Below are 21,270 nucleotides of genomic sequence, written 5' to 3' on the forward strand. Positions count from 1 at the left end.
ACTCACGTAACATTAGTGCACCCCATAATAAATAGCGAGGTCAGTCTTTTGGGTCTACCGAATGCATAGTTATAACGAAGCAGTTCAAAGTCAGAAGCAAATAAAGCTTAGAAAGCGTTAATGGCAAGTTTAAAATGACAGGCAGAATAGCAATAAATAACCCTACCTGCATCAGTACTCTAAGCCGGTCGAATGGGGCAGTCATTGTTCGGGAAATACCTCCAGCTGTGCCTCCTGCAATCAGGTGGCCCCACCACTTTTCTGGTTCCTGGTTCTCCAAGAACTCCTCACAATTGGTTATGTCATCATTGATAGAAAAGATCTGCAGGGATATGGGGAAACAAATAATTAAAGATGGGAATTTTTTTTTATATATGGAACAAACTTCCACAGTTCTTGCAGGTCAGAAGAAGGAGTTAATAAAAATTGCTGTACGTTAGATACAAAGTGTTCACTGTGGCATAAAACTTCAAGAGTAGCTCACCTTGCATTCTTCAGTCTGAACTCAAGATCACATTCTCGGACTGAAGGAAACTAACAGCGATATCTTTCAACAGCAAGGATGCAAGAAGCAGCAACCTGCCCCTACACACACCTCATCCAACCTTTACACCCTCATGAAATCTTTCTTGCTATGATATTTCATAGAATCTCTACAGCGCAAGAGGAGGCCATTTAGCCTATCGAGCCTGCACCAACAACCACCCCACCCAGGGTCTATTCTCATAACCCCAACTATATACCCTGCTAGTCCCTCTGACACTAAAGGGGCAATTTAGCATGGCCAATGCACCTAATCTGCACATCTCTGGACTGTGGGAAGAAACCAGAGCACCTGGGGTACCCACACAGACACAGGGAGAACATGTAAACTCCACACAGACAGTAACATAAGGCCAGAATTGAACCTGGGTTCCTGGCAAAGTGCTAACCACTGCGTCACCATGCCACCCTGAGATGTTTAATGGTCCCAGAGCCAATTCCTTTTTCCAACTAATCTCAAATGCTGCCCACATTCTCCATTTTGATTTGAGGTGGCACAGTGGTTAGCACTGCTGCTTCAGTGCCAGGGTCCCAGGTTCAATTCTGGCCTCAGGTCACTGTGCATGTGGGGTTTGCGCATGCTCCTCGTGTCTGCGTGGGTTTGTTCCGGGTGCTCCAATTTCTTCCCACAGTCCAAAGATGTGCGGGTTGGGTTGATTAGCCATACTAAATTGACCCTAGTGTCAGGGGGACAAGCAAGGTAAACATGTGGGTTTGCAGGAATAGGGCTGCGGTGGGATTATGGTCAGTACAGAATCGATGGGCCAAGTGGCTTAGAATCATAGAACTCTACAGCCGATCAAGTCTGCACCGAACACAATCCCACCCAGGCCCTACCCCAAAACCCTACATATTATACCCATTAATCCCTCCAACCTAGCATCCCTGGATACTAAGGGGCAATTTCTTAGCATGGCCAATCAACCTAACCCTCACATCTTTGGACTGTGGAAGGGAATGGGAGCACCCGGAGGAAACCCATGCAGACACGAGGAGAATGTGCAAACTCCACACAGTGACCCAAGCCGGGAATCGAACCCAGGACCCTGGAGCTGTGAAGCAGCAGTGCTAACCACTGTGCTACGTGCCATCCTCTACACTGGAGGGATTCTATGGATTTTCTGAATCCATTCCTCCCAATCAGCTCCTGATCCCTTCCATTTTCAGAGTGCGTGCTTTTGAGGTCACATTTTTGTACCACATTTGAATTTTACAATTCCCGTTACTGGCTAGCCCAGCATAAAGTAGGCATCGTGTCACTGGCCATCGTGAGTACCTCACTACCCACAAAGCACTGAGGGGTCACCAAGACACAGAGTGCTGTATAAATGCAGTCTTATTGGATAGGTATTTATCCAGGGCTGCAGTCACTCACTGTATAACCACAGGGTTCATTTTGGATACATACACTGTTGAATCTCCAGATGTCAATCATAGTTTTCATGTTGTCCTCCACCGTCGTTATGTAGATCTTCCGCCACTCGTTCCAATCCACGTTCATGTAATCATTCTCGTCCAAGCTGATTAATTGCAGGAATAGAATGAGTAGTGTTGGGTTTCTTGATATCTTCTGTATTGTTTTTGTAAATACATAAATCCACACACTGGACATTAAAACCTTTGACATTCATCAAACATAAAGGCACTGTCAGTTCACAATTTGTGCTTTGCCAGTGTAACAATCCCTCAGCACTATTCAAAGTAACAGCAGCACGATAATGGTGGTTAGCACTGCTGCCTCTCAGTGTCAGGGGCCCAAGTTCAATTCCCAGCCTTGGGTCACTGTCTGTGTGGAGTTTGCACTTTGTCCCAGTGTCTGCTTGGGTTTCCTCTCGATGCCCCGGTTTCCTCCCACACTCCAAAGATGTGTGGGTAAGGTTGGTTGTCCATGCTAAATTGCGCCTTAGTGTCCTGGGATGCGTAGGTTAGAGGGATTAGCGGGGTAAGTATGTGCATAGGTGGGATTGTGGTTGGTGCAGACTCAATGGGCTGAATGGCCTCTTTCTGAAATGACAGTGTAGGGATTCTATGATGGAATTCTAAGCTGGGATTTCTCAGCATCCTGGCCAGCGTGTCCCCCCAACCAATACCAAGATCAACAAGTTGAATCAGTCACTTATTTCACTGCTGTGCACAAATTAGCAACAGTCGCCTGCATTACTTTAGGAGTGAGACCGCCATTGCGTAATAGCTGTTGAACAATTTGAAACATCTGAAAGATTCCCCCCCAAGGAGAAGTACTTTGCCTCTAGAACCGAGATTTAAATCCACCTCATGTCCTTGATGGTTTTATGAATACGTGAAACGAAACTGGTCAACCTCATCACAACACCCAAAGGGATGGTGTCCAGTTACGGAGTGCCTCAAGTAATAGAACATGGTTAAGTACTTAAGAGCGTTATTGATACAAATCCGATATCAAACCACACAAGGAGATTGTAGGATATGACGAGACGATTAACAATCAGAGGGGCTTAGAGAGAGGTTTCCAGAGCTCAGGTTTTACAAATACGGAAGTGCGGCTTTTAACTGTGCAATAATTAAAATAGGGCATGTGCCAGAATTGTAGGAAAGCAGAGTTTCCAAAGGCGAAGAAGGGTGGAGAAGGTGGATTTCAGAACAATGCAGAGGATTTTGAAACTGTGCTTTGGTCAGACCAGTCCTCAGCAGAGATCAGGAACAAGAGGGGCAATGGCTGAACTTGGTGTGAGTTAATTTACAGGCAGAGTTTTAGACAAGCGCAGGTTCACGCAAGGTAGACAATTTAAATCATTTCTAATTCAGGTCTTAGAGGGGTAGAGGGAGAAATGCAATTACTGATCACCCGTCAATGCAGAGCAGGGGCAAGCATTCACTGGGGTGGCACAGTGGTTAGCGTTGCTGCCTCACAGCTCCAGGGAGCTGGGCTCAATTCCCAGGCTGTGTGGAGTTTGCACATTCTCCCCATGTCTGCGTGGGTTTCCTCCAGGTGCTCCAGTTTCCTCCTGCACTTCATATATGTGCGAGTTTAGTGCATTGGCCATGCTAAATTGCCCCTTAGTGTTCCGTGGTGCATAGGTTAGAGGGATTAGCAGGGTAAATATGTGGAGTTACGGGGATAAGACCCAGTTGGGATTATTGTCGGTGCAGACTTGATGGGCCAAATGGCCTCCTTCTGCACAGTAGGGATTCTATGATTTCTATTAATTCACAGATTGATTCTTCACGGAGTGCTATAAAAACCGATCACTTCTGTCCTATTGAATATTTACTGTCACCATATAGGCAGTGCACCAAATATTGCTACAATCTTGGTCACCTTCAAAGGATTACACTGGAAGTACAGCACAACAGGCCATTCAGCCCAAACAGTCAATGCCAGTGCTTATTCTCCTCTCAAGCCTCCTCCAATCTCATCCATGTCTACCATGGCAACCATGCATTCCTATCATTTTCATCTGCTTGTCTCAGTTTCCCTTAAATGTATCTAATCAATTTGCTTCATTCAGTCATGAGTTCCACATTCTCACCACTCTTTAGGTAGGGAAGTTTATTTCCTGAATTCCCTATTTAATTTCTTGCTGGCTGCTTTCTATTGATGGCTTTTAGTTATGCCCTTCCTGTTTGGAGACATTATTTCTGTATTCACTTGAAACGTTATTCCCAAATCTTTAAGCTATTCCCAAAGAAAAATCACAGTTGTTTTGAAACATGGATAATCTTACAAAATGTAGTTTCCAGTAACCTTTCAGAATAATGAACAATTTCCTTACTTTTCTTAAAGCAATCCAATAATATAATCTGTAAAACTTTAGGGAAAAAATGCATGTGAATTCCTCATTCTTGTTTATTAATCGATCCCAAAAAAAGGAATGAACCTGACTGTGTGGAAGAACACACTTTACAAGGCGGAGGTAATTTCTGTTTTGTTGCAAAGGAATAACTTTTGTTTTTATTCTTTCATGGGATGTGGACATCACTGGCAAGGCCAACATTTGTTGCCCACTCTGAAAGGCTCTTGAGAAGGCAGCAATGTGTTTTTTACTTAAACCACAAACCTGTGCAGGTTTGCCCAGAGCACTGTTAGGAAGAGTCCTCAAGGATTTTAATCCAACAACAGGATATTGAGAGCAGTTTGGGCCCTGTATCTAAGGAAGGATCTGCTGGCCTTGGAAAGGGTCCAGAGGAGGTTCACAGGAATGTTCCCTGGAATGAAGAGCTTGTTGTATGAGGAACGGTTGAGAACTCTGGGTCTGTAGTCGTTGGCGTTTAGAAGGGTGACAGAAGATCTTATTGAAACTTACAGGATACAGCAAGGCCTGGATAGAATGGATGTGGGGAGGATGTTTCCAGCAGTAGGAAAAACTAGAACCAGAGGGCACAACCTCAGACTAAAGGGACCATTCTCTAAAAGAGAGATGAGGAGGAATTTCTTCAGCCAGGGAGTGGTAAATCAGTGGAGCTCTTTGCCGCAGAAAGCTGTGGAGGCCAGGTCATTGAGTGTATTTAAGACAGAAATAAATAGGTTCTTGATTAATAAGGAGGTCAAGGATTATGGGGAAAAGGCAGGAGAATGGGAGTTTAGAAAAATATCAGCTATGATTGAATGGTGGAGCAGACTCGATGGGCCAAGTGGCCTAATTCTGTTCCTATGTCTTATGAACACTGAAGGAACAATGACATCATTATGGCTTGGAAGAGAACTTGTACGTGCTGGTGGTGAGTTAGAAAGGTGCTGACGAAATAGCCTTGGCGAGTCACTGCAGTGCATTTTGGGAATGGTACACACTGCTGCCACCATGCATCAGTGGTGGAAGACGTGAATGTCTTCGTTGGCAGATAGGGTGCCAATCAAGCAGACTGCTTTATCCTGGATGGTGTCAAGCTTCTTGAACATTACTGGAGCCACTCTCATCCAGGCAAGTGGAGAGTATTCCATCACACTCCCGACTTGAATAATCAACAGGTGGAATTCCTAATTTCTTGTGGTCTCTTATTACAAGAGAAACTTCTGAAAATGTATAAAAACAAATTACTGCGGATGCTGGAATCTGGAACTAAAGAGAGAAAATGCTGGAAAATCTCAGCAGGTCTGGCAGCATCTGTAAGGAGAGAAAAGAGCTGATATTTCAAGTCCAGATGGCTCTTTGTCAAAGCTGTTAAAGCATCATCTGGACTCAAAACGTCAGCTCTTTTCTCTCCTTACAGATGCTGCCAGACCTGAGATTTTCCAGCATTTTTTCTTTTCATTTTGGAAAACTTCCACTACAGAATAAAAGCTGAGTCAGGTGGTGAAGCCTACAATCTAGGAATCCTGTTTAAAAAATGCTGAAACAGGGTCTTAAATAGATGGCTTTGAATTTACAACTTGATCTTTGTGCAATTAGAATTTATTTAAATAAATGTTCAATGCATAATTTGAATGGACTTACTGTCTAAGAATTCTGTTTGCGTGGTAAATATTAAGACTGACATTCAATTTTCCCATGATGTGAATAATCCTCCACTTGCTCATCTTGCCTACAAACATAAATATTAATACAAAATCAGATGCTGGAAATCCAAAATAAAAAGGACAATCTGGTGAACATATTGAGATGATATGGAGAAGCCAGCGTTGGACTGGGGTAAGCGCAGTAAGAAATCTCAACACCAGGTTAACATCCAATAGGTTTATTTGGAATCACGAGCTTTCGGAGCACTGCTCCTTCCTCAGGTGAGTGGGAGTTGTGTTCACAAACAGGGCATATACAAGCACAAACTCAGTTTACAAGATGGTGGTTGGAATGCGAGTCTTTACAAGTAATCAAGTCTTAAAGGTGCAGACAATGCGAGTGGAGAGAGGGCCAACCACAGGTTAAAGATGTGTATTGTCTCCAGCCAGGACAGTAAGCGAGATGTTGCAAGCCCGGGCAAGCTGGGGGGGTTACAGATAGTGGGATATGAACCCAAGACCCTGGTTGAGGCCGTCCTTGTGTGAGGAACTTGGCTATCAGTTTTTGCTCAGTGACTCTGCACTGTCCTGTGTCGTGAAGGCCAATTTGGAGAACGCTTACCCGAAGATCAGACGCTGAACGTCCGTGACTGCTGAAGTGTTCCCCGACTGGAAGGATGTCCCGAGGCATGGTACATTGGGGAGACCATGCAGACATTATGACAACAGATCAACGAACACTGCTTGACAATCATCAGGCAGGAGTCTTCCCTTATCAGAGAACACTTCAGCAGTCACGTGCATTCAGCCTCTGACCTTCTGGTAAGCATTCTCCAAGGGGGCCTTCACGACACACAACAACGCAGAATTGCTAAGCAGATGACTGATAGCCAAGTTCTGCACACAAGGACGGCCTCAACCAGGATCTTGGGTTCATGTCACACTATCTGTAACCACCACGACTTGCCTGGGCTTGCAAAATCTCACTAACTGTCCCATCAGGAGACAATGCACATCTCTTTAACCTGTGCTTAACCCTCTCTCCACTCACATTGTACCTTTAAGGCTTGATTACCTGTAAAGACTCTCATTCCAACCATTATCTTGTAAACTGAGTTTGTGTCTATATATGCCCCGTTTGTGAACACAACCCCCGCTCACCTAATGAAGGAGCAGCGCTCCGAAAGCTGGTGCTGCCAAATAAACCTGTTGGACTTCAACCTAGTATTGTGAGACTTCTTAATAAAATATTGAGGCCAGCCAGCCTCTGTGGAAAGAGGAACAGTTAGTGTTCCAGGTTGATGACCTTCCATCAGAACTTGTTTGAGAGATTGCAGGATGAGGGGGGAATGGCACAGTCAAAGCTGCATCTGGGCAATATTTCTCACACATTCCTCATTCACCTGAAGTCAATGAATCAACCACCCGAATGTGGAACTGGAGCTACATGTAAACCAGCAAGACACTGGTGGACCGGTTGGTTTCTTGCAACAATCTGGAATATTGAGAGCAGTTTTGGGTCCCATACTTAAGGAAGGATGTGCTGGCCTTGGAAAGGGATCCTGGTTCACAAGAATGATCCCAGGAATGAAGGGGCTGCCACATGAGGAGCGGTTGAGGAGTCTGGGTCTATACTCGATGGAGTTCAAAAGGATGAGGGGGGATTTCATTGAAACTTACAGGATATTGAGAGGCCTGAATAGAGTGGATGTGGAGAGGATGTTTCTACTACTGGGGCAGCCTCGTACTTGAGGGCACAACCTCAGAGTGAAGGGACGATCCTTTAAAACTGAGATAAGGAGGAATTTCTTCAGCCAGAGGGTGGTGAATCTGTGGAAGCCTTTGCCACAGAGGAGGCCAGGTCATTGAGTGTCTTTAAGACAGAGATAGATAGGTTCTTAATTAATAAGGGGGTCAGAGGTTGTGAGGAAAAGGCAGGAGAATGGCCATAAGAAAAATATCAGCTATGATTGAATGGCGGAGTAGACGCAATAGGCTGAATGGCCTAATTCTGCTCCTATGTCTTACAAACTTATCCAGCAGCTCCCATGGAAATTTGGTGCACAAATTGGAAGATTCGGGGGGGGGGGGGGGCACAGTGGTTAGCACTGCTGCCTCACGGTGCCAGGGACCCGAGTTCGATTTACAGCTTGGATCACCGTCTGCGCGGAGACTGCACGTTCTCCCCACGTCTGCGAGTGTTTCCTCCGGCTGCTCTGGTTTCCTTCCACAGTCCGAAAAACGTGCTGGTTAGGCGCATTGGCCATGCTAAATTCTCTGTGTACCCGAACAGGTGCCGGAGTGTGGCAACTAGAAGATTTTCACAGTAATTTCATTGCAGTGTTAATGAAAGCCTACTTGTGCCAATAGTAAATAAACTTTAAATTTGTGGAGTCCATCTGTTCACTTGATGCAAGATCCTCTGAAATCCCCTCAAGAGGCCTCTCCTTCTGTTAACCCAGCCCCGTAAGGTTCCCAAAGAGAGTCAGCATCATTGTGGCTTATCTGGTGCAGAAACAATGGGTCAAATGGCCTCTTCCTACACCATCACAATACTGTGAGCTCGAGCCATAATAGGAACAGCAAGACTTCCTATTCCTACTTAATATCCATTCATTGATAGTCATCTATACAAACTGACTGTACATGCCAGCAGCATGGTGGCTGGGCAGCAGGGTAGCACAGTGGTTAGCACTGCTGCCTCACAGCGCCAGGGACCTGGGCTGGATTTCTGGCTTGGGTCATTGTGCGGAGTCTGCACGGGTTACTCCAAAAAAAAACCTGTGGCTTAGGTGTATTGGCCATGCTAAATTGCCCCTTAGTGGCCCAGGATGCGTAGCTTAGAGGGATTAGCGGGGTAAATGTGGTTTTACAGAGAGGGGGCCTGGGTGGGGCTGCTGTCGGCGCAGACCTGACCGGCTGAATGGCCTCCTTTTGCACTGTAGAGATTCTATGAGAAAAAGAAACCACCAGCAGCCAGTCACACCCCACCCAGGAGCTGAAAGGCACCTTTAGGACTCACCACTTTGATTTTTAGCGATCCTGCCGAACCCCAACAGTAGCTTCATGTTGTGCATTTCGAGATATTTCCGGAACGCTTCGAAGTCTCTACCTTTCACTACGCCCTTTCCATCATTCTATTCAGTAAAAAAACGGCAAAAAATAATTCACTCTACCTAATTTTGTCCAGGAATAAAGAGGGAGGGTGGGGGCAGGGAGTGGCAAGAGAGAGACACACACACAGACAAACAAGAGATGGGCTGATATTAACTCCAGTTATTGATGAATTAATACGCAGAAGTGTAGGAGAAATGTCTGTTAATAAAATAACTTACCATCCTCAGTTTACTCTTAACATAAGTTACCATAATATGTTTATTTTTTAAATATAGAATTGCAAGCTTGCAAAGCAGCGTCATTGCGCCTTGGTAATTAAATATTCTCTTAAGGTCAACTTTTTTATTCTATTGGTGCTTTACATCATCAGCAGAAGGAACAGAAGTTACAGCAAAAAAAATTCCTCCCTGTGACGTTCACAGGTGAGTGCTTTACTCTTGTGGGACATTTCCCCTGCAAATCTACTTCACTGAAAATTCCTGTAGCCAATGCAAGGTTTGCAGCTTCTCCACATTCAATCCCAGACCTTGTGAACCCAACGGCATAAACTAAAAGAACTTAAGAGCTTGCCAGTCAGACCATATTCCAAGAAACTTGGTTTGTTCTCACTGGAATGACAGAGGTTGAGGCAGCGACCTGATAGAAGTCTACAAGGGGCATGGACACAGTGGATAGTCAGAAGCTTTTTCCCAGGGTGGAAGAGTCAATTACTAGGGAGCAGAGGTTTAAGGTGCAAGGGGAAGGTTTAAAGGAGATGGATGAGGCAAGTTTTTTTTTTAAACAGAGGGTGGTGGGTGCCTGGAACTCGCTGCCAGGGGAAGTAGTGGAAGCAGGTACAATAGTGACTTCTAAGGGGTGTCTGAACAAATGAATAAGATGGGAATATAGAGGGATATGATCCCTGGAAAGGGTAAGGGGTTGTAGTTTAGAAGGGCAGCATGGTTAGTGCAGGTTTGGAGGACCGGAGGGTCTGTTCTTATACCGTAATTTTCTTTGTTCTATACCCGGAGCACAATGTGGGTGGTGAGTCCTGGGGAAGGCCCTGAGCACAGCAACAAGAATGACTCCTAGTTTAAAGAATCACAGCTCCTCTGAGGCTCAATCCTTATATCCATGTACCTAGTGATGACCCAGAGATCCAAAAGAGTAACTATTGATAGATTATCCATAGGTTGAAGAATGGGGGCGCAAGTTTAAACTACTGAGTGTCAGCAAGGCTCAAAAGGCCAAATGGCCTTCTGCACTGTCAGGAGTCTATGATACACCAGGGTAGAAATCGACTGAATGTTTTTTTGTGTCCAAATAGGAAACAGGCAGTGTAACAGGTGCTGATTCTGCATTGCTTTCAAGGAGGAACTGCACCATTTTCTGACTGGGGCAGAGACTCCATCACATGGAAGGCAAACGGCTTGGTCCAAGAGATTTTCTGGGCTCGTTTTAATTACCCAAGGATGTTTTCTGGAATTTCCTGCCCCTGCCAGGAGATTGTGGGGTAGGGTTGTACTCGTTAGAGTTTAGAAGAATGAGGGGAGATCTCATTGAGACGTATAAGATGATGAATGGGATGGATAGGATAGAGGTGGAGAGACTCTTCCCGCTCAAAAAAGACAGTAGGACTAGGGGGCACAGCCTCAAGATAAAGGGGAGGCGGTTTAGAACGGAGTTGAGGAGGAACTTCTTCACTCAAAGGGTGGTGAATCTCTGGAATTCTCTGCCCGTTGAAGTGGTGGAGGCTGCCTCGCTAAATATTTTTAAGAAGCGGGTTGATGGGTTTTTGATAAGAGAAGGGATTAAGGGTTATGGGGAGAGGGCGGGAAAGTGGAACTGAGCCACGACAGATCAGCCATGATCTTATTGAATGGCGGGGCAGGCTCGAAGGGCTAGATGGCCTACTCCTGCTCCTATTTCTTATGTTCTTATGTTCTTATGAGATGATGGAGTTGGTCACAGTGTCCTGGGGCAATTATGATGAACTTTCCCCAACTCTCAGTTACAAGCAGTCTATTCACAACACAGGGTAAATCATCGATAAAGATATAAAAAGGTGCATTGTTTCCTCAAGGATATTCACAGCAATAGAAATAATCATGGCTCAGTTATTAACCGTGTTTGTAATCTACAGCAATCCCATATTCATTTCACAATATCATCTTCCAAAATGTATAAGTCACATTTCGAGAGCAACTTATCAACTCAAGACCCCTGGCAGCCTCGATGTCACCACACTGATACTAACATATTTGTTTTAAATCAAGCAATCATTAGTAGGCACTGTCATATTGTACACACAGACTAATATCATCATCGTTAAATGTAGCATTATTACAAAGTGATCTCAGTGAGATTTTACCAGACCTCGATAAGAATTAACAGACAATAATCAGGAGAAATGCTTCCTGGGGAAGATTAGGACAAGTAAACAGAACCCTAAAATTAAAGCCAGGTGATTTGGGGAAAAGCTGGGAAAGAACATAAGAACTAGGAGCAGGAGTAGGCCATCTGGCCCCTCGAGCCTGCTGCGCCATTCAATAAGATCATGGCTGATCTTCTCGTGGACTCAGCTCCACTTACCCGCCCGCTCACCATAACCCTTAATTCCTTTATCGTTCAAAAATGTATCTATCCTTGCCTTAAAAAGGATGAGGTAGCCTCAACTGCTTCACTGGGCAGGGAATTCCACAGATTCACAACTCTTTGGGTGAAGAACAAAGAACAAAGAAAATTACAGCACAGGAACAGGCCTTTGGCCCTCCAAGCCTGCACCAACCATTCTGCGCAACTGAACTAAAACCCCCTACCATTCCCGGGACCATATCCCTCTATTCCCATCCTACAAGAAGAAAATTACAGCACAGGAGTTCCTCCTCAACTCAGTCCTAAATCTGTTCCCCCTTATTTTGAGGCCATGCCCCCTAGTTCTAGTTTCACCCGTCAGTGGAAACAACCTCCCTGCTTCTATCTTATCTACTCCCTTCATAATCTTATATATTTCTATATTTCCCCTCATTCACATTGCAGGCAAAGTATGTTCAACATTATGCAAACAGTTTTCCTCGAGTTGGTGGGTGGATTTACACATGGCAGATAGATTTTGGCCAGACAAGGTCATGAAAGGATATATAGTCAAGGTTAGTGGATATTCTTATGATATAGATCAGCCACGAACACACTGAATGATGGAACAGGCTTGAGGTTTTGAATGGTCTCCCGGTCATATATTCAGGGCTGGAGATCGAAACCAAAAACATATAACTGAATTCATCGCAGGTGTACCTCATGCTTTGTCCTATAACGTACCGACATTTTAGATAAGGTGGTGGACTCCTCGTGTACAACAGCGCCATACCTGTGAAATCTCATTCAGTGCAAGTATTAACTCTTCAGCATCTATACGACCATCCCTGTGGACATCTAGCCTCTTGTAAAGATCTTCCCAAAAATCCTCTGTTAGCTTATCAGGACTACCTCGTTGGAAAATCTCTTTCATAAACAGGAACATTGTGGGAGCTCCTGAAACACAGGAGAGAAACTTCCAACACTCCACAAATTCCGAATAAAGCAATAAGGAGATTTTACTTCATCTGATCCATGCCCCTGTTAACCAACAGAAAAGATAACTAGTACTTGGCTTTAAAGGATGAAACATATTCCATTAAGATGAACAGCAGACTGGTTCATGTACAAACTATGCAACTTTCAACTTGAATGTGTTATGCAGTTTGTCTCAAACTCTCTTAGCAAGCTTCATCTGTTCTTGGCAAGCTCCCCAGACAACTAAATGTTGCAGTAAATGCAGACTAATTGCATCAAGGGAAGGGGAAGGGGAAGGGGAAATACAAATTCCCTTGAAACTGAACTGCAAATTCTGATGAATAAATGACTAAGTTTCTGACCAGTGGGCTAGAAGGTCCATTCAAACGCCAGTCCACATTTGCACTCCCACAGCCAATCACTTCACATATACTGCTTGCTTTTCCTCCCACTTAAGTGTAGTGGGTGTACTGATGGGGACTGCAGCAATTCAAGATGGTATTTCACCTGAACCTCTCAAGGGCAATAAATGCTGGCCTTGCAGTGATCACAGAATCCCTACAGTGCAGAAGGCGGCCATTCGGCCTATTGAATCTGCACTAACCACAATCCCACCCAGCCCCTATTCCTGTAACCCCACATATTTACATTAATCCCCCAACACTAAGGATCAATTTAGCATGGCCAATCAACATAATCCACACATCTTTGGACTGCAGGAGGAAACTGGAGCACCTGGACGAAACCCACACAGACATTAGGAGAACGTGCAGACTCCATACAGATAGTGACCCAAAGCTGGAACTGAACCTGGGTCCCTGGTGCTGTAAAGCAGCAGTGCTAACACTGTGCCGCCATGCCACCTACATCCCATGAACAAACATAAAACTAATGACACTGACAGCCAATGACAACCAAGACCCTGTGGTCTAGTTTCCCCAAAGTACTTCCCTGTAAAGTTCCAATACTGAATACTTCAATGATAATAGAAAGCTATTTTGCATGAGTCAAAATCCAAGATTGACACTACTGGGAGTTTTTATTTATTCATTTGTGGGACATGGGGGTCATTGGCTGGCCAGCATTCATTGCCCATCCCTGGTTCCCCTTGAACTGAGTAGCTTGCAAGGTCATTTCAGAGAGTCAACCACATTGCTTTGACTCTGGAGTCACATGTAAGGCCAGGCCAAGCAAGGATGGCAGATTCCCTACCCCAGATGAGTTTTTCCGACAATGGACAATGGTTTCATGGTCATCAGTAGATTCTTAATTGCAGATTTCTTTTTCATTGAATTCAAATTCCACTTTGTCCATAAACTAACCAAAAGAGTCCATTTTAGAAGGAGCGCCATGCTGTACATTTCAGAAAACGTTTTTCAATTAATGGATTAATTGTATTCATTAGTATAACTACTTGGAATCAAATGGGAATACTTCCATGGAATTTCATAGCCATGTGTGATTCGCACTTGGATCCCCAGAACATTAGCTGAGTATCTGCATTGATGGTATAGCAATAATACGGGGCCATCACCTCACCTGGTGAGAGACTTAAGGGAGTGGCAGCCTCACATCATTCTCTAACATGTTTTAAACCATAAAAACATTGAAGACAGGTTAAAAAAATAAGTCCAGAATTGACCAGTTAGTGAGAAGTCTATCTGTGCTGGCAAATTGGATGAGGGGCGACGGGGCAGGTGGAGTTACGATGTGATCACCAGGACATTAAGGTGATCTTTCTTTACAGCCTAGCTGTGATTTAACACTACATTCTGCACTCTATCCTTTCCTTCTTTATGAACGGTATGCTTTGTCTGTATAGCACTCAAGAAACAATACTTTTCACTGAATGCTAACACGTGACAATAATAAATCAAATCAAAGAACACCTCGAACCAGGGTTGGCAACCCCACATTAAACACAAACCTTTCAAATATATCAAGCGACAGATGTGCACAAGTTAAAAGGACAATGTTTAAATATCCAAGTAGTCATGATCCCACAGTTATCCATCCAAGGTTCAAAAGCCCACTGAATAGTCTATGTTGAATTACTGTACCGGAGAATCTAGGATCCTTTCTTGGTAAACAGAAGTTCTTGTTAACATACTATGGTCTCAATACAGTCACATTTATTCACCTCACTGCAAATGCTAACATTTCACTGGCTGAAAGCAGCTTCCATTTTATTGACTGAAAAAGATTGTTCGTTTCCTGAAGATGTCACAATGCTGTAGTGACTTCACACAGGAACCAACCAATGGGACTGCTTGGAGAGGGAGGGACTATAAACACCTCTTTGACCGATGATGAATGCAGCATGGTACATGGTCTATTTCATTCTGATACCTGTGAATGATGGCTAGCTTAGTTCCAGGTACAGCAGCACACTCGACACAGAGGTGGCAGATTTCATTCCCAGACCAAGACTTGGGCTGCTCTCAATGGGGCAGCACGTTAGTTAGCACTGTTGGTTCACAGTGCTAGGTACCTAGGTTCGATTCCTGGCTTAGTCACCGTGTATGGAGTTTGCACATTCTCAGGGCATCTTCATGGGTTTCCTCCGGGTGCTCTAGGTTCCTACCACAGTCCAAAAGATGCGCAGGTTAGATGGAGCGGCCATGCTAAATTCTCCCTTAGTGTCAGAGGGACTGGCTAGAGTAAATGCATGGGTTATGGGGTTAGGGACTGGGTTGGATTGTGGTTGGTGGAGACTCAATGGGCCAAATGGCCACTTTCTGCACTGTATGGATTCTATGAACAACATAAAAAATTGGAACTGAAATCACTGAGCCTGCTCTGCCATTCAATGTGATCAAGACTGATCTTGAACTCCATCCTCCCACCTGCTCCCCAGATCCCTCAATTCCCAGGGATACCTGAAGTTTATCTATGTCAGCCTCTCAAGTAGAGAATTCCAAACTCTCAACCCTTTAAGTGAACGAATTTCTCTTCACTCAAACAATTGGCCCTTTATCCTGAGACTGTATGCCCATGTTTTAGATTTCCAAAGCAGCTGAAACAAACTCAACATCTACTCTGTCCAGCCCAAGAGTTTTGTAGGTTTTGGTGAGATTTTAAACTCCAGAGAACATAAGCCCAATAATGTACTTAGCCTCTCATCATAAATGTTTATTTATTCATTAGTCACAAGTAAGGCTTACATTAACACTGCAATGAAGTAACTGTGAAATTCCCCTACCCACCACAGTCTGGCGCCTGTTTGGGTCAATTTGTGCTAACCAGCACTTCTTTCAGAATGTGGGAGGAAACCGGAGCACCCAGACACGAGGAGAACATGCAAGCTCTACACAGACAGAGACCCAAGCTTGGAACAGAACCCGGGTCCCTGGTGCTGTAAAGCAGCAGTGCTACCCACTGTGCTACCATGCCATCCCAACATCCAAAGATGTTTGGGTTGGGTGAAATGGCCATGGTAAATTGCCCCTTAGTGTCAGGGAGACTAGCTCAGTAAATACATGGGACTATGGGAATAGGGGCTGAGTGGGATTGTGATCTGTGCAGACTCAATGGGCCAAATGGTCTCCTTCTGCACCGTAGGGATGTTATGATTCTACAAACACTCTGATCCCAGACACCAATCTAGTTCTGAAACACCTCCAATGCAAGTCTATCCTTTCTTAAACGTGGAGACCACAACTGCACACAGTATTCCAAAGACAGTTACCAAAGCCCTGTATAACTGTAGCATGGCATTATTCTCGTAATCCAATAATCCCATCGCAATAAATGCCAAATGGTATCTGCTTTCCCAATTTCCTGCTAAAAAAATTCACTTTTTGATTCACATGGACCAGTACGAATGTCACACTTCTCTACATTATACTTTGCCCTCCACCTTTGTTGGCCACTCACTTAACCTCTTTGCAGCCTGTGTCCTCCCCTCAGACTACCAGCGTCTGCGTGGGTTTCGTATGCGTGTTCCGGTTTCCTTCCACAGACGTGCTGGTTAGGTGCATTGACCATTCTAAATTCTCCCTCAGTGTACCTGAACAGGTGCCCGAGTGTGGCAACTAGGGCATTTGCATAGTAATTTCATTGCAGTGTTAATGTAAATCTACCCTTGACACTATTAAATGATAAAATTTTAAACGTTAACTCAGATACATTATTCTCAATCTCCTCATCCAAGTAATCTCAGTGGAAGTGTGGCACTGTTAGAACAGTGGTTCTACAGAAAAGACATTTAACTTGTCTGTTTAGACTGAGATTAAGATTACAGAGCTCTTATGAGAGGTGGGCCCTGGAACACATGTTCTGATCAACATTCCTCCTTCCAGCTACCAGCAAAAGCATGCTAACTTGGTCATATCTAATCACTGGTCACCGTGTCAGATTATCTGAACTCAAATATCCCACATCATCCACCTTCACAAAACCTTTACAGTGCAAGAGGCCATTCAGCCCATCATATCTGCATTGCCTCGCTGAAAGGGCATTCTACCTAATCTCAACTCCCCTGCATTAACCCCGTAATGTTGCACATTTCCTTTCAAATAGATATTCAATTGAATACCTTGAATGAACTTGCCTCCATCAACCCCTTTAGGAGGTTCATTCCAGATTCCAAACATCCTCTAGGAGAAAAATAAAATCTCAGAATCAAGAGTATTCATCAAGGAAGCTTACAGCGAAGTTATTGAAAATTGAAAGAGTCAAAGTTTGTAAGGCAAGATCTTTCTTTACTACGGCCACGGTGGTTGATATTCAATTATTCTTGCATATAAACCCTTAAGCTAATGACCCAGCAATTCCATTCTTCTGCCAATAGTTAGCTCTGGATCTTCCAACTCGAAAGGCTGCTCCTTCTCCAAGAAATCAAAAGCTGGAAGGGATTTGCTGAAGTATCACCAATAGCCAGGACAAAACTCCAAACAGGTAACTTAATACTCATGGGACGTTGCGAATGTTTTTACATTGCTGACTGCTTATTTTTGCATACTAGCTTTTAAACACGTAACGTTTCCAATGTGGAGTGCCATAAGCATAGACAAGGGTCACAGGTGGAGAGGGGACACTCAATGTTGAGATGGCGGCGCGGGCTTGTTGGGCCGAAGGGCCTGTTTCCCATGCTGTGTTGTTCTTTGTATCAGTTTTAGCTCGAAATGGAAGTGAAATGAGTTTCAAATGCTCGGGGTGGGGGGCAGATTGTGGGGAAGTTTATTTATTGATTCCATTTATTCCATGTATCCATCTAGATACATTTATTGATTTGGAGGTAAACATGAGGGTAGTGCAAATGATAAATATCCCAAAGAATTTTCCCAAACCATAATGTGGAATTGGTGAAAACTTTATCAGCTGCCACTGAAGATGAAGTGGATATGCCGGCGTTGGACTGGGGTAAACACAGTAAAAAGTCTGACAACACCAGGTTTAACTGAGGCCAGAACTCTCCATTCACCTGAAGAGGGAAACCTCAAAAGCTTGTGAGTTTACCATCAAATAAATCGGTTGGACTTAAACCTGGTGTTGTCAGACTTTTTACTGAAGATGAAACCAGGGATGGCAAAAATCATAATCACCAGTGTTTCTCTTCCTTGTCCATGGCACTGATATCTTCTGATTCAAGTATCCTATTATATATGCCCTACTATTTAAAATATAAGTGTTTAATAGTAGACAGGGCAGCACAGCAGTTAGCACTGCTGCCTCTCAGCACCAGGGACTCGGGTTCAATTCAGGCCTCGGGTCACTGCTTGTGTGGAGGCTGCACATTCTCCTGTGTCTGTGTGGGTTTCCTCCCACAGTCCAAAGATGTACAGGTTAGGTGGATTGGCCGTGCTAAATTAACCCTAGCGTCAGGGGGATTAGCAGGGCAAATATGTGGGATGATGGGAACAGAGCCCGGATGGGATTGCGGTCGGTGTGGACCCAATGGGCCAAATTGCATGCTTCTGCACTGTAGGGATTCTATGTATAGGAATGCAGTGTTAAGAACACACTTAAAGGCTTGGCAGCAACTCCATCTAGTGTCAGGCCAGGAGTTTGCAAACATAAGAAATAGGAGCAGGAGTAGGCCATCTAGCCCCTCGAGCACAATAAGCAGCAGCTAAATTCAGTTTTTCAACTCCTGTGAATTGTTGCAATGTAGGAGAATGCCATTTTGCCTATCTTGTCTGCACTGGCTCTCACAATGCCATTCTCTTGCTTTCTCCCCGTTATCCTGCATGTTCCTCTTTTCCAGATTTTCCAATTGAATCAGCTTCCAGCACACTCAGGCAGTGCATTCCAGATCCTAATCACACTTCAAGAGAAAGTCACAGAGAATCTCTACAGTGCAGAAGAGGCCATTTGACCCATCGAGTCTGCACCGACTTTCAGTCAGAGTATCCTACCCAGGCCCTTTCCCCTGCCCTAACCCCATACATTTACCATGGCTAATCCATCTAACCTACACAGTTTGGGCCACCAAGGGGCAATTTAGCATGGCCAATCCATCTAACCTGCACATCTTTGGACTGTGGGGAGAAACCGCAGCACCCAGAGGAAACCCACGCAGATACAGGGAGACATGTAAACTCCACACAAACAATGACCCAAGGCTGGAATTGAACCTGGGACCTAGAGTTGCGAGGCAGCAGTACTAACCACTGTGTCCAGGTGATATAAGCTCTAAAACCTTCCAGATCCCCCAATGTAACAGGCTGTTATCCAATTAGAAAAATACTAAATGAATGAATGTTATCACTTTTTTTTAGTTGGTCCCTCCTTATAGTAGGATTTGTATGTTGAATGTCTGCTAATTGATTGAGTTTGATTTGATTTATTGTCACATGTATTAGTATACAGGAAAATAGTTTCTTGCACGTTATACAACGCATATCGTTCATAGACAGTGGAGAACGTAGTGTTACAGTCACAGCCAGGGGATAGAGAACGATCAACTTAATGCAAGGTAGGTCCATTCAAAAGCCTGACAGCAGCAGGTAAGAAGCCGTTCTTGAGTCGGTTGGTACGTGACCTCAGATTTTTGTATCTTTTTCCTCGACAGGAGAGGGCATGCCCAGGGTCCTTAATTATTGATTGTTTAATTATTAAAATTGGTGCAGATTTGATGGGAAAAATCTGACAGTATTTCAAACAGATTGTACAATATTAATCAGTCCAGACCTGAGCTGGCCCAGTCTCTCAAAAACGCAAATCAGCATGATTGCAGTGAAACAGTCTACTGTCCAGCACAAGACCTATTGGACAATCAGGAAAAAGAAACTGGAGCTACTCAACCTTCAAAAAGGAAATTCAAGATGCTAAACTGTAAGAGGTAACTTTGCAGCACATCAAACTGAAATTAATTACTAGGAAAGGGCATTGGGAAGGAAGGGCTAATTTAGGATTGTTATTTGATTTTTTTTTCTGTAAAGATCAACATTGGGAGGCACAATGGTTACCATTGCTGTCTCAGTGCCAGGGACCCGGGTTCAATTTCAGCCTCAGGACACTATGTGGAGTTTGCACATTCTCTCCATGTCAGTGTGGGTTTCCTCCAGGTGTTCTGGTTTCCTCCCACAATCTAAGTGCACTGGCCATGCTAAATTCTCTCTCAATATACGCAAACAGACGCAGAGTGTTAGTGGGGTGGCACAGTGGTTAGCACTGCTGCCTCTCAGCGTCAGGGAGCCAGGTTCGATTCCCAGCTTGGGTCACTGTGTGGAGTTTGCATGTCCTTCCTCCGTGTCTGCGTGGGTTTCCTCCCGGGGTCTGAAAGACGTGGTTAGGTGAATTGGCTGTGCTAAATTCTCCCTCAGTGTACCCAAACATGAAATTTTCACAAACTTCACTGCAGTGTTAATGTAAGCCTACTTGTGACACTAATAGTAAATAAACTTTAAAAATGTACAAAGGACTCAGGTAGGTTACTAGAAAGGCAAACACTATGAAGCCTTGCAACAACAAAAATAAACTATTTAGCTGGTCTAATGGAGGGTGCGTCTGTAGTTAGGTGATCTGAGCTAAATCATTCAGCTTATGAACAAGGTGGTGTTGGCTTTGATACTGTCACATGACTAGCAGCCCACGAGCCTGTTCTTAAGGACTCACAGTAAGAAGTCTCACAACACCAAGTTAAAGTCCATTGGGTTTATTTGGTAGCACAAGCCACTAGCTTTTGGAACATTGCCCCTTCATCAGGTGAGTGGGAGTTCTGCTCACAAACAGGGCATATAAACACAAATTCAATTTACAAAACAATGGTTGGAATGTGAGTCTTTACAGGTAATCAAGTCTTAAAGTTACAGACAATGTGAGCGGAGAGAGGGTTAAGCATAGGTTAAAGAGATGTGCCGAATACTCGTGACCTCTGATCTTCGGTAAGTGTTCTCCAAGGTGGCCTTCACGACACATTACAACGCAGAATGACTTAACAGAGACCAATAGCCAAGGTCCACACACGAGGACAGCTCAACCAGGATCTTGGGTTCATGTCGCACTATCTGTAACCCCCACAACTTGCCTGGGCTTGCAAAACTCACTAACTGACCTGGTTGAAGACAATACACATCTCTTTAACCTGTGCTTAATCCTCTCTCCACTCATTATCTGTACCTTTAAGACTTGATTGCCTGTAAAGACTCACATTCCAACCCGTTATTTTGTAAATTGAGCTTGTCTTTATATGCCCTGTTTGTGAACAGAACTCCCACTCA

At 44.3% G+C, this 21,270-nt stretch overlaps 1 protein-coding gene across 6 annotated transcripts in view; it reads right to left on the bottom strand.

The window, feature by feature from the left end:
- Positions 1 to 12,971, bottom strand: part of LOC145360597 (mitochondrial adenyl nucleotide antiporter SLC25A24-B-like) — an 82,741-nt gene extending 69,770 nt beyond the window's left edge. For all 6 annotated transcript variants that reach the window (XR_013889749.1, XR_013889746.1, XR_013889748.1 and 3 more), the window contains exons 1-5: positions 12,420 to 12,971; positions 8,979 to 9,093; positions 5,955 to 6,042; positions 1,952 to 2,063; positions 167 to 322 (exon numbers count right to left, since the gene is read on the bottom strand). Coding sequence is in view for 1 of the 6 variants with exons in the window: in XM_080215943.1 (XP_080072069.1) it covers positions 167 to 322; positions 1,952 to 2,063; positions 5,955 to 6,042; positions 8,979 to 9,093; positions 12,420 to 12,572 (624 nt within the window). In the remaining 5 variants the exon portion in view is untranslated. The remainder of the gene's footprint in view (positions 1 to 166; positions 323 to 1,951; positions 2,064 to 5,954; positions 6,043 to 8,978; positions 9,094 to 12,419) is intronic.
- Positions 12,972 to 21,270: the final 8,299 nt, after the last annotated feature.

The sequence above is a fragment of the Carcharhinus amblyrhynchos genome, chromosome 31 (genome assembly GCF_965287045.1).
Source record: "Carcharhinus amblyrhynchos chromosome 31, sCarAmb.v2.hapA, whole genome shotgun sequence".
Classification (NCBI taxonomy): Eukaryota; Metazoa; Chordata; class Chondrichthyes; order Carcharhiniformes; family Carcharhinidae; genus Carcharhinus; species Carcharhinus amblyrhynchos.